Consider the following 12763-nt stretch of genomic DNA (forward strand, 5'->3'; position numbering starts at 1 on the left):
TGTACTTTTGAATGCAGACTTCTTTTGAATTGCATTATTTATTTTATTTTACTGAAGTAGAAAAAAAATCACAACTGTATAAATATAATAATTATGGGGCAGATTTAATTAAATGTGACCAAAAGGTCTAGAGGAGCTCAGTCAGTATTTTCCTACTGAACTTGTCATTCTGATCCAAACGCTCGATAATCCTCTATAGAGGATCGATTTATCTGCGTGCAGCTCGTCATCCCTTACTTCCACTTGCACAGCGTTCATACGTTTACCTGCTACACGCTACAACTGAGTAATAACACACCGTCTACAGCCATGGCAGATCCAAGAATACGGCAAATTAAGATTAAAACTGGCATCGTCAAGAGGTACGGTTGGGTTTTTTTTTTTTATTCCAGTCGCAGTTGTTTTAGCATGTTGGGGAAGCTACTGACGTTAAAATAAGGGTAGCGAACTAATTAGCTTAGCCTAGCGGAACGGCGGGCTCGGTCTGAAACCACGCCGCGCACGGGACGCTGTTTGCCGGAGAGGTTTTAACCGCTCTCCGGTGCTTTGTCGTGGCCTGTGGTCAGGAATGCGATGGCTAAGCGGGTTCTTTTGTTTGCAGTAGCTACACCTCATTGTTATTTGACGATGCTTGAATGATGCTTGTGGCGTGATAATGAAAGCTCATTCTACTCTAACAGATGGCGTTAAAATGAATAAATAACTTGTGAAACTGTAACTTGTAACGGAAGCTAACATTGGTCGACTCATGATAGCTAGTTGGATAGCTAGTTAGCTAGCTAGCTAACACATTACAAAGAACAAGTTGCATTGTTGGCTCGTTGGTGAGGAAACGCCTGCTGCATTGTTGCTCAAACTGTCATTTATGCCAATGGTGGAAGTCACTCCACCAAGTTTGTATACATTACATTGTTATGATATTATATTTGCTTACGTGGTTGTAAACACAAATCAAAGCATCACTAGCTACAGAGATGCTCACACTAAAAACTAGCATATCTTGGCTAACGTTAGATAAACACTGCTGTTTTTAACACAGCTCTATGTAGTTTGTTTTGTTTTTATCTATATATAGCAAGTCTTTTCCACACCCAGTCTGAACTGATGGTGGACATTTGTGATGATGTAGGGAATATATGCACAGTCATGACGCAACAACAGGGACATCCTCATTTTGTCTTGTTAAATTCAAGGTATGGCCCAGGCGGCAGGTCATCACATGGGAGTGAGGCCCACAATATTACAGCCTGTCATTAAGGACAGTACCTTTGCCAAAGTTTCTGACAGTAAAAGTAAAGTGAGGTTGCCTTTAAAATAATCCCATGAATAGTTTTTATTCATTAGTTAACTGAATGCAAAGTGCAGTGAACATAAACCCTGCTGTGACCCCTCCTTTTCCATTAAAACAGCACCAGCTCTCCTCAGTGCACCTGCACACACTTTTTCAAGGTACTTGGCAGGTAGGGTGATCCAAGGACCTTGGGCAAAATAATTAAGTGTGTTTTTTATTGAGGTCATAGATATTGGTGGTGTACATTATATTGCAATGTGTCCATAATATTCTTGCCATGTAAAAAAAAAAAAAGAGAAAACTTCTGAGGTCTTTGTTTTGGTAGATCTGCTGTGAGAGAAACATGTCAGCACTATCTGCAGGTTTGTTATATTGTGTTAAAATTATATTATCCTCCCATTTGTACTCTCCTGGAAACAGGCAAGTTATGCAGTCATAGTGTTTGTTTCAGTATGTGCAGATTAAGTTGGCACATCTCACTTAGTTGGGTGATATTAAAGGACTACAGTGATGTGTGGGAATTTTAGCCATCAACTTACACCAACAAAGAAAATTGTTACACCTGAATGAGTCAATGTCAGTACTACAGTAGTCCTGCAGTAAATACTATAGGGCTGCAACTAACAGTTGTTTTCATTATCAGTTAATCTACCAGTTTTTTTTAAACAGAATATCTACAGTGCATTTGGAAAGTATTCAGACCCCTTTAATTTTGTTAAGTTTTTAAAGGGGGAAAAAATCCCCTCATCAATCTACACCCACAACAGCAATCTACAACATAACAACATCTGAATACTTTCAGACTTCACTATAGTATCGGCAGATGGAGGCTGAATCAATGGAATTCATGATACTTGTGATAAATATGAGAGAGACGTCAGTGTTTGACTTTATTGACTTTATTGTACATCAGGGGGAAAATTATAATTGGCAGTACTTGTGCAAGTCAATAGCTACTAATACCGCAGTCCTTAATGCTAAAGCCAAATTTAGCATTTAGAAATGTTCCTTTTTTAAATCTGTTCTTTCAAATTGTGTTTTCAGCAGCTACAATACTCACTCAGAATTAAACACGTGAAGAGATGTTCTGATCAAATTCTTCCCATAATTCTGTTCTGAGGCATTTAATATTGATAATCTGGTCAGTAGCTTTGCCTGCAAAGTTTAATGTTAAGTGTAAATCGGCTTTTGCTTTCTCCTAGCACAAAAATGATCTATTCTATTTTCCATCCAGTTCTCAACCTCAGCCTAGTTCACTTTTCTACCCAAAGCTTGTCACCAATATTTCACCTTAATCAGTGTCTTGACTGGTTCTTTATTAAGTCGCTGTATACACAAGTGCTCCGGCTATGTGTACCCACAAGATTATGATGACATTATTATTATAACTATTTTTATATTTCATTCATTGTTTTGAGCCTGAATGACAAATTTTCTGGTTCCAGCTTCTCAATATGTGTATTACTTTTGATTTCCTCATTCCTCTATGATAATAAATTGATAAATGGGCTTTTGGTTGGACAAAATAAGCGATCTGAGGACGTCACGTCAGGCTTTGAGAATTTCTTTTGGCGATTTTTGCTAAGTTGTCTCTTGCCACAGGTCCAGTTCAGTTCCTTCACTTTTCTAGCAGGTGATGGATGTCGCTGGTGAATTTACCGCCTCAATTATTGTCAATAATTGTCGAAACGATAAATAGATGATCCAAACCTCCAAAATAAAAAAAAAAAAAAAAAATCAGTATGGTTGGTACATTACATCTAGATAGATTTGATGTGCTAGAAAACAGGCCTTGTGATGAAGGACTTTTTGAGCTCATCATCCAGTTGAAGCCAGCCTATTAACAGCGCTGGCATCCATTGAATTTGCACCATGGCCAGATTTACCATGCTGGAGTATAAAATATTTTGGGTATTATGAGGTGTGGTGAGGTGATGGGCTGTGTGGTGGTCTGAGCGTATCTCTCGTCGATCACACAGACTTCTAATTCCCTCCTGTCGATGGCGTTTGTGTAATGTGTTATTGATTTGTGTTTTGATGAGGGTCAGATTATTAACAGGCTCCCAAGACGTGGTGATGATGGAGGCTGGGTTTCCCATAGAGGCGAATGCCACGTGTTGTCCAGTAAAGGAAAAAACTACAGTGCAGTAGTAGCAGTAGTGTACTTCATCAGCCAGTACTGTCTCCATTCACTGTACTGATGTTTTTGAGTGTAGTATTTGAACATAGGGCAAGAGATATTACATCTCACCCCCTCTAGACCAAAAGTAGCCACTGCTATAACACAGACCCTTAATCAAGCTGTTAGGTTTAAACGTACAGACTGTCATTGGTTTCTGTCTCTTCATAATCTTGTGTTCCTCCCATTCGGTCTCTTTCTCCTGTGTCTCTCTCCTCTCTCCTTCCTCAGTCCCTCCTCCCTTTTATATATTGGAGTTAAGAGGAAACCTGCCTGCTCTTTTAGCCAGGCCTATTTCCAGTGGCTTTTGCACATTCCAGTCAGTGCCTTTCTGCCCTAGCGAGGCGGATGCCCTTAATAAAATGACAACAGTAATTTGCCTTTGTCATTCCGGTCCCAGCACAGACTACATCGTGGCTCAAAAATACAGTGCTAGAGGAGGCGGCCCGAATGTGTGTGTGTCGGCTGACTCTAATTCCCTTTTTTTCTATTTTCCAGAGAGCTGCCTTTTCCATTAAGCCGGAGGTGGCAGGTCTATTTAAAACCAGCCACGACCCCACCCCTCATTCACACAGCGCTCCAAGTCTGGGAGAAATAAGAAATTAACATCAGGACTGGAAGGGGAGGAATGGACATTTTGTTATTAGACTGTCCTTCAGTTTTATTCAAATTATTCCAGCCTTCCTTCCTCAATCTTTCTCTCCCCCCCCCCCTTCTCTTTGCCACCTTCTTTTCCTCTAAACAGGTGACATCACTCATTCTGCATCAAGCACGAGAGTGGAAGGCAGGAGCCGCTATTGCATATGGTGCCTGTTTAAAAGCTTCTTGATAGAACTGTATTAGAATGAGTGGTAATTGATGTAAAATATGACAGAGTGCCGTTGGCTTCCTTGGCTAAGCAAGGAGCAGTGCAACACGGAGGGAAGGGTCTCCAGTAATGTGACTGATTAATGAAGGATCACTCACTTATGCACACACAGCTGATTTTATGAAAAATGAAATTTGTGTTGTCATTCCGACAAGCAGGCACAGCCGGAAAAAGACTATTAGTTGGGAATCATTATCAATAGCGATATTTTCAAACTCCATTATGCCAATCAGGGTCGGAATCTGTTTAATAGATTTTGTTCCATTTGGCCCGTAATTGATAAATAATCAAAATTTATCAATGTACTCAAGCCCATTTTCACTAACAATCAAGGAAAAGAGGCCCATTTACCACCTGACTTGGTCCAAATTAGGGACTAAATTGATGATCAATTAATCTCTAAAAAGGAGTAGTAGTGTGTGGGTGTATGTGTGTGTGTGTGTTGGAAATGATAGAGGTGGATAGAGGAGCATGGTGATAAGGGTTGAACTGGAAAGCCTGGTAAAGTTAACAGCAGCAGGTTCTGTGTTTGTCTGGCTGCTGCGTGTCATTGAAGCCACAATGTAAATTTAGGCTGGAGCCTATGGGAAAACTATATTGTTAATAAATAAAACATTAATTCAGAATTTATTTTTGTTTCACAGTACAGATGATCAAGAAAAATGTTGTTTGTTAAATGACATTGATCAAACTCGTGCAGCCAAACAGTATTGTGCAAGTTGTCTGGTTGTGAATTGTGTCACCTCAGAGACTGAGCTTAGATATTTTGGAAGATAAACAACTTTAATTTCATCAATAAGAGGCAGAGATATATATATATATATGTATATATATATATGTGTGTAAATGCACTGAATATTTCCACACGGCTGGCAGCTGTTTTCAAAGAAACGGCTGTAAAATTAAAAAACAGCAGACACTCACAGTTAGAGAGCAGCTGGTGAACATAGTGGAGCATTTAGCAGCTGAAGATCCAGATATTTCCCTCAGGAGCTGGTGGAGACCAAAAACAGAGCTAAAAGAAAGAGAAGGAACACTGGGCTTGGATGTCCAAATAAACAACAAGTTTGTCATACTACTAATATGTTAATGCTGTGCTCACAACTTGTTTCTGCTGCCCCCACGGAGACCAGAAAATGAGTTATTACACGTGTAAAGAAATAGTGTGAAAGCAGACAGCACAATAGTTTATATTTAGAAGATAGCACAGATGCTTTGGAAGAGACCGTAGTTTATAATCATTGATATTGTGTCTATCAGAGGAGCTTTTAAACAGCTGCGTTTGAATAATATCTGAATGGAGTAGTGAGAGTTTGTTCATCCTGAAGGCAAAAATACATCCTGTCCTGAGTTGGCTTTATTTTTTAGATCATGATACAAATAAGGTTTCGTCTCGACTTGGAAACCAGTATTCTGTGAGGCCCTGCGGCAGTGAGGAGGAATGATGTGTTCGCTGCTTGTTATTGAGGTGTGTATCTTGCCATCCTGCGGGAGATGATCTCACTGTGTCCCCTCAGTCAGGGAGAACGTTGGGAGGGAATGAGGATAGATGGCCTCGTCTGTAAAAGGTGACCATCACAGCCACCACCCCACCCTCCCCCCCTTCTCCCCTTTTCATGGTTCAGCCTATATTATGTGTCTTGAGAGGCTGCGCATTTATGTTTCACGTCTGATGGAACGACAACTGTGCCGCTACCTTTTTTAACTATGAACTCTCTCTCCCTGTTCTCTCGCAGGCTGGCCAAAGAGGAGGTCGCGTACATAACCGAGGCGAAGCAGCAGGAGCAGAAGATCGAGCGCATGAAAGCGGAGGCGGGAGATGATTATGTCATCAAGAAACAGGCACGTGGCTCCCATGTTTCAGATGCTCCACAACCATTAACGGGTCTTAATTTGAAAACTTTAGCATCATCCATTTATCACCAACTGTTACTATCCTCTGCTAAGTGAAGGAGGTTTTCTGCTTCTCCCATAGTTAGGAAGCGAATTGTATCTTGATGACTTGAGTAGCCCCTCATTCATGTAATGAGGTCAGTCCACAGTGATAATGAAGAATTAGGTTTTGAGAGGAGAATCATTAGTGATTTTGTAATGTGCTTGATGCAGATGTAATTATATCATGTTACTTTAGAGGAGTTTGATAATTACTGACACATGCTGGTTATTTAGTGTCCCCAACAGATCACTGGCCCATATCCTGCTCTCCCATTCTCTCTCACTGTGCCTGCAGCCCTCCATCATCTGCCTGCGCTGGAGAACAAGCTGCGTTTACTGTGAAAATCTGTACGACAGAGATGTTGTTAGCTCGCCTGACGTCTATGTATTTGTGTGTGGAGACTTCTTTGCTTCCTTTTAAACTAGTTTTTTTTTAAAAATAACATTTTAAATTTAACAGAGAAAATTGAAATGCAGAATGATAACATGAACGACTAAAGATAGGGTCATCAATTAACACAGACAGATACACCGGTTCAGTTCATTACACAGGGATTTGAGCAAAAAAAAAAAAAGAAAAGGTGAAATGAAGAAGAATGTTAAATAAAAGGCATTAATCAGTGTCTGTTTCCTCAGAATAACAAGCTCATTTCACACAGTATTTTTAGCTGCGCTCGCCGTGTGGCTCTACGGATGGTAGCTTTGGTCCAGACTGAAATGTCTCAACTATTAGATGGATTGTCATGAAACTTTTGTACCGACATTCGTGAGAGAGGATGGATCCTAATGACTTTGTTGATCCCCCTCATTGCTTTTTTCTCTGCTACCACCATGTTGACTCTTTGGCTACGTCCACACTACGTTTTAAAATGCATCTCTTTTGCTACGTGTCCGCGTCCCGTCCACATTTCTCCAGCGTTTTGGTGCTCGAAAAACCGAGACTTTTGGAAACGATGGTGTAAACAACTACGGCTGCTCCCTGATTGGCTCTTATCAGCCTCGACTAGCAGTGGTGAAAGCAACACGGATTAATGAAATACAAGCGTTACCGACTGTGTCGTCTTTGCCAGCAGCTGTTGACGAGTTAAATTCTGCACCTGACTTTGCTCTTCCTCATTCCTAGTATTTTTTTTTTTTGTTGCAACTAATCAACTGCAGACGAGACAATCTGCTTCCTGTTTACACCGGCTTGCGCACACCCAGTGTATGTGAAAGCTTATATACGTATGCGTTTTCATGTGTGGTAGTCTGTTCTCACTGTTGTCAAATGAAAACGTAGTAGTGTGGTCGCAGCCTTAGGACCTTTATCTTACACACGGCGCAAAGCGCAATGTAAGTGTCTTTTCTAGTTTCAGACCAATGCAGTTGTCATTTTTCCATCCCGTGCACAAGTTGTTTAAATAGCAAATAGGAAAGAGATTGCGCAATTGACCAGCAAAAACCTGGTGTTAAGTGAGTGGCTCAGTGTTTCATGGTTATTTTAAGGACACATTGTCTAAAATACGATAGCAAATCTGACATGGACACGCCGTAAATGTCGTAATTGCGCCATGTGCTTTGGATCGTTAAGATAGAGCCGTTATATAACTATGGGATTGATTGCCATGAAATTTTCTGCCGATACAGATGTTCCCCTCAGGATGAATTGTAATAATGTTAATGATCTCTTAACTTTTCTCTTTGTCCATTACTTTGGTTCATGACTAAAGTAAAGCTTCATCGAGGTGCTAGCATAGACTCGTGTCTTTCTCTAGTCGAAGGCTGTGAGTTACAGTCGGCCATGTCTCTATGGAAGCAAAATGTTTTTTTCACTTGCAGCCATGAAGATCTTCTGGAGGCAGATTTCACATGTACACAAACATTTTACAGCCGTCTCCAAAGAGACAGAAACAAAACTTCATTACTAAAACCCAGTGACAGTAAAACTAAATACCCCTCTGTATCCCAGAAAAAGATGAGTTTATGGACAGTAACAAAATACGTGGGCATGGTCCTCCAGTACGGACACACACTTCCTCCAAATTAACTGACTACTGGGTCTCTGTTGATTTGGATCTTACTCCTACATGTTTCAGGCAGGAGCTGCTGCTCAGTCACCACATCTGATTATGTCTACTGGTAACATTAAAATTCAGTGTGTGTTTTGTTTTGTTTGTTCATTCATGGAGCGGCGGCTCGGGTCTGAGCAGCAGGCTTGGCTGGTGTTAAATGGGGAGATTGGGAGGCCAGATGGATTATGGTTGGAGATGAGAGGTCTGAGGCAGGATGGATTAGAGGTTTTTGTTTTAATGGAATCAATACGCTGTAAGTGTCATCCTTATCCAGCGCTGATGGGATCATTCCACTGCACTGGGAGGGCACCATGACTTTTCTCTGTTTTCAGCACTCCTCCGCTTAGTCTGGCTCACCTTGTCACATCTACATGGCAACCAAGTCGACTAGTTGTCTCCCGTCTCTCAGCGTGTCAGTTAGTCTGCCAGCCCGCATGTGCATGAGTTCATCTGAGCGCCTGTTAGTGCGCACAGCCGTGTAATGTACATGTGCGACTCTGTGTTTTGACTTTCCAGCTCGACAGAGGGGCTAGGTGAGGAAGCATCTGTCATGAGTGAGTGTGTCTGACAGTGTTAGCCAACTCTTCTCTGCTCTTTAGGGTGCCAGCCGGGGGAATTCCACATTAGCCGCGGCTGTGAAAGTTCCCCCAGGCTATAACACAGTTTCACTCCAGGCGTAGTAATACCTGTTTACGCCTGATCACAGCGCCCTCGGCTCAGGGTTTTCTTCATTCATTCAGGTGTGCAGTCAGATCGAGGTGGTCCCCTGCTGCCCAGCTCCCTGCCCGATCGATAACTCAATAACATTTTTCATAGCGCCGGCTTGTTGGGGAGATGTTAACCACAGCGGAGTGTGTGTGGGACACCCTGCACGTTATTGTCAGGAACAAGGCTTCAGCGAATGAATATTCCTGCGTCTGGCTGTTCAAATTAATGTTCTGAACTTGGAAGAAATACATGTTCAATAATGTGTTGATTTTTGTGAAGGCGGGTAATGAAAAGTGATAACGGCAGCAGTGGCGAGGGTATTCTTTTTAATAAAGATGGTGATGGCGCTGATGTGGTCTCCGTGTGGTTTCAGATGGAGGTGTTGCAGGAGTCCAGAATGATGATCCCAGACTGCCACCGCCGCCTGACCGTCGCACACGGAGATCTGCTCCAGTTACTAGTAAGTAACAGTCTGAGGCACCATTAAGTGGAAGTGTAAAAAAATATTTTTCATCTCGCAACAGGACAAAACCGTATTGATGAAACTCTCGACCCATTTATTTTGTTGCTGTCACTGTTACTAATTTGTGGCTGTGTTGAAAAGCTGCATGGTGTAATTGTATTACACACACGTGGAGACAAAAACAACTCTCTTCATATATTTACACTGAACTTCAGCTTGTGTCGCACAAAAAAATACAACTATCTCTTTAGTCCCTCCTTCTTCTTGTACAGGAGGAAAGACGTAGTTCCAGCTCTTCGGTACTTTCCTGAAAGTGATCTGGAACCTACATCGATCAGCCATAACGTTAAAACAGGTGACTGGTTTTAACGTTGTGACTGATCTGAGTCAAGCCATGACGCCGTGGCAAATAATTCAAACTGCAAATTAAGTTTTAAAACAAATTCCTAAAGGTTCAGAATGAGCTCTTAAAACAGGCCACGGATACACACCAATCAGCCACAACAATAAAAGCTGTTATTTTGTTTAAATGTTGTGGCTGATTGGTGTGTATTTGAATGGTTAAAAATATACAGACAACTAACTGCTTGTGCTTCGGTTTTGGAGATTTCAGAAATGAAATAAAAGTAAATTTTTTCTTTATTTCTAAATAAAGATGTAGTGACAGTTTTTGGCCACTAGGGGCAAGCTGCCAGATTGCTTTTTAGCGACGTCACGGCGGCTAACATCTTTGCACAGACTTGTACGTTTTATAGATCCACAAGAAAAAGAGCAACATTAGAATTTATTCATTTGACAGAGAGTTCCTAGATGTGTTCATGAGATGTGGGTTTTCCCCTGTCCCTGTTGATGGCAGCACTGAGACTGAACCATAGATTACATGCGGCATAAAACCCGAAATAATGAGCAAAAAGAGGCTAAAACGCTCTGTAGAGCTGCGTTTAGTGAACTTGTGTTTGGCTTCATTGCTAGCTTTGACGAGTTCAGTGTTATCAACAAAGCACAACACATGCAGACATTTTCCTGTACGTCTCATTTATTGATCAGTTCTGAACGCTTATGAAAACCTGTACTTCTTGTCAAGTTGTGTTGGTGGACAAACAAAATAAAAACACCATTTACTGCAAGATGTTTCACCTCTAAAGCTTCAACACTATTCACACCAGTCGGTACCAAAAACTGAATGAGTCGGTTCATTTCTATCAGTGTCTTTCCATAGAGATGGTTTCTATTATTATTTGGTAGATATTTGAAATATCTGACACCTTAAATACTTCGGAGCTGAATGGGATTTGTGAAATGGTCTTTTGGAAAAACATTACAGCAACGTGTCTTTGTAGAAACTTGTAGGGACGGAGTTCAGCAGCGTTTTGAATCTCTTATCGAGCCTTTTTAAGTGGTTTATTTTATGAAAAATAAAAACGTCTTAGTTTAGAAAATGTTGCGTTTTTGTTGTGTTTTTTTGTCTAGCAGAAAGTGTGACCTGATATCTAAGAATCCAGCTTGTTCTAATCAAGTTAATAACACAATTAGTCCTCCTCCCTTGTATCTTAGAAGATGTTCCGTCGACTTGGAACATTTAACCCGGTCAGCCATGTTTGTCTGCTCATGTGAGAGCTGGACGGGTGTAGGCAGAGGGAGCTAACCTGCAATTTCCTTCCTTTAGACAGACATGCGCATGTGCACACGCTCAACACAGTTCATTAGCAGCGCTGTCGCTGCGGCGACCACCACAGGAACTCACACACACTTAATTAAAGCACACGGACACCGTACAGTCACATTATCACCTGGTCCAGCCCTTTACTGCTAAATTTAGATCCTGATAACATGATACCGACTGAAGTTTTATGAAGACAACGAACTGAAACAGGTTTGTTGAAAAATATATATATGTTTTTGTTTTTTTTTACACAAAAAGGTTGAAGATTTGTGGATTTATCAGCTGTAATTCCTCATTCTGTGAAAAAAGGAGACGGCTGTATTTTTCTAAAATGGCAATAAAACTAAACGCCGTGTTTGTGTTTGTGTCTCTCCAGGAAACAGAAGAGGATTTGGCCGAGTCAGAGGAGTACAAAGAGGCTAGGAACGTATTGGACTCAGTGAAGCTTGAAGGATGATTTCTGATCTGTTTCTGTTCTCACTGTGAGATTCACTTGCTTAAATGTCCATTCCTTTCATCAGGCCTGGGGGGTTTGTGGAACCATGGAGGGAAACTGAATCCATTCAAAGTCTCTGTTCTTGATGTAATTATTTCTACTGTTTACTGTTAACGTGCCACCACACTTGGTCATGCCCCCCCACCCCCCCCCCCCCCCCCCCCCCGTTTGAAATCCCACAAGAATACGATAAAACTTTGACTTTATTACAGTAGAGGAGTGGAGGGTTTTTCTTTTTTTTAAATGTTATTTGTCATATTAATACACAACCTGGACTGAATAGACACGATTAAATACACACACACACGTTTGTCTTTTATCTTTTCTGCTACAATAACCATCGGTTTGAATGATGTGGGTCCACTCTGAACACTGTAAACACTGTAAACACTGTAAACACAACACAACTGCACATCACTGCAGAAGCTCCAGTGTTTTATGAAGTGACACTTTTCCTTAATATTTTTTTTTGAGTGAACTTTGCCTTTATTTTACATGTATCTTATGCTTGCAGGACTTTAATTGGCTCTAACCCTCAAAGAAGAAGATGATGATGATGATGTATCCCACAATACTAACAAAAGCAGCAATTAACAATTCTGTCAGTGATTCTTTTGATTAATCGATTACACGTCTGAAAATATTTAAAAAATATCCAACACAAGTTCCTAAAAATCCAAAAAAAACAAAAAAAAACAAAAGAAAAAAAAAGCTAATTATCATATTTGCTGAATTTGAGACATTTTTGCTTCATTTCTCTCGACTAATCGATTAATCTAATGATTTGAAACACTGGTGGATGTACCTGCCTTGTGTGTTCACGTGCTGGTCTTCCTGTTAACAGCACTGAAATGACTTGTGTTTGAAACCTACAATAAAGAGTAGAGCACCTCTGGCAGCCCTGTCAGTCACATGACAAATGTTGGTTGTGGCCGTGAATGACAGAACAGGCCTCCATCTATTCTCCCCTAAAATAACGACACCTTGCATTAAGGCTGAGGGAGTCCTTCCTAAATAGTCATACTAATAAATGAACCCAATTGCCAGACAAATTAAGGTTACATTTGACTTGATCCTTATTTTACAGATTTCGATAATTATCGGGATCA

The 12763-nt window shown here is 40.9% G+C and overlaps 1 protein-coding gene across 1 annotated transcript; it reads left to right on the forward strand.

The window, feature by feature from the left end:
* The first annotated feature begins 203 nt into the window (after positions 1-203).
* On the forward strand, positions 204-12545 carry tbca (tubulin cofactor a). Its single transcript, XM_056404154.1, has 4 exons — positions 204-362; positions 6075-6180; positions 9406-9492; positions 11535-12545. Exons 1-4 carry the CDS (start codon positions 310-312, stop codon positions 11613-11615), a joined length of 327 nt encoding a protein of 108 aa, XP_056260129.1. The 5' UTR covers positions 204-309; the 3' UTR covers positions 11616-12545.
* The last annotated feature ends 218 nt before the right edge of the window (positions 12546-12763 follow it).

This window comes from Seriola aureovittata, chromosome 18, assembly GCF_021018895.1.
Source record: "Seriola aureovittata isolate HTS-2021-v1 ecotype China chromosome 18, ASM2101889v1, whole genome shotgun sequence".
NCBI classification, from domain to species: domain Eukaryota; kingdom Metazoa; phylum Chordata; class Actinopteri; order Carangiformes; family Carangidae; genus Seriola; species Seriola aureovittata.

Excerpts from the sequence above, each read along its gene's own strand:
- tbca (XM_056404154.1), top strand. The coding sequence starts at position 310 with ATGGCAGATCCAAGAATACGGCAAATTAAGATTAAAACTGGCATCGTC. Across the intron at positions 363-6,074 it reads AAAACTGGCATCGTCAAGAG|GCTGGCCAAAGAGGAGGTCG; the intron begins GTACGGTTGGGT and ends GTTCTCTCGCAG. Across the intron at positions 9,493-11,534 it reads GAGATCTGCTCCAGTTACTA|GAAACAGAAGAGGATTTGGC; the intron begins GTAAGTAACAGT and ends GTGTCTCTCCAG.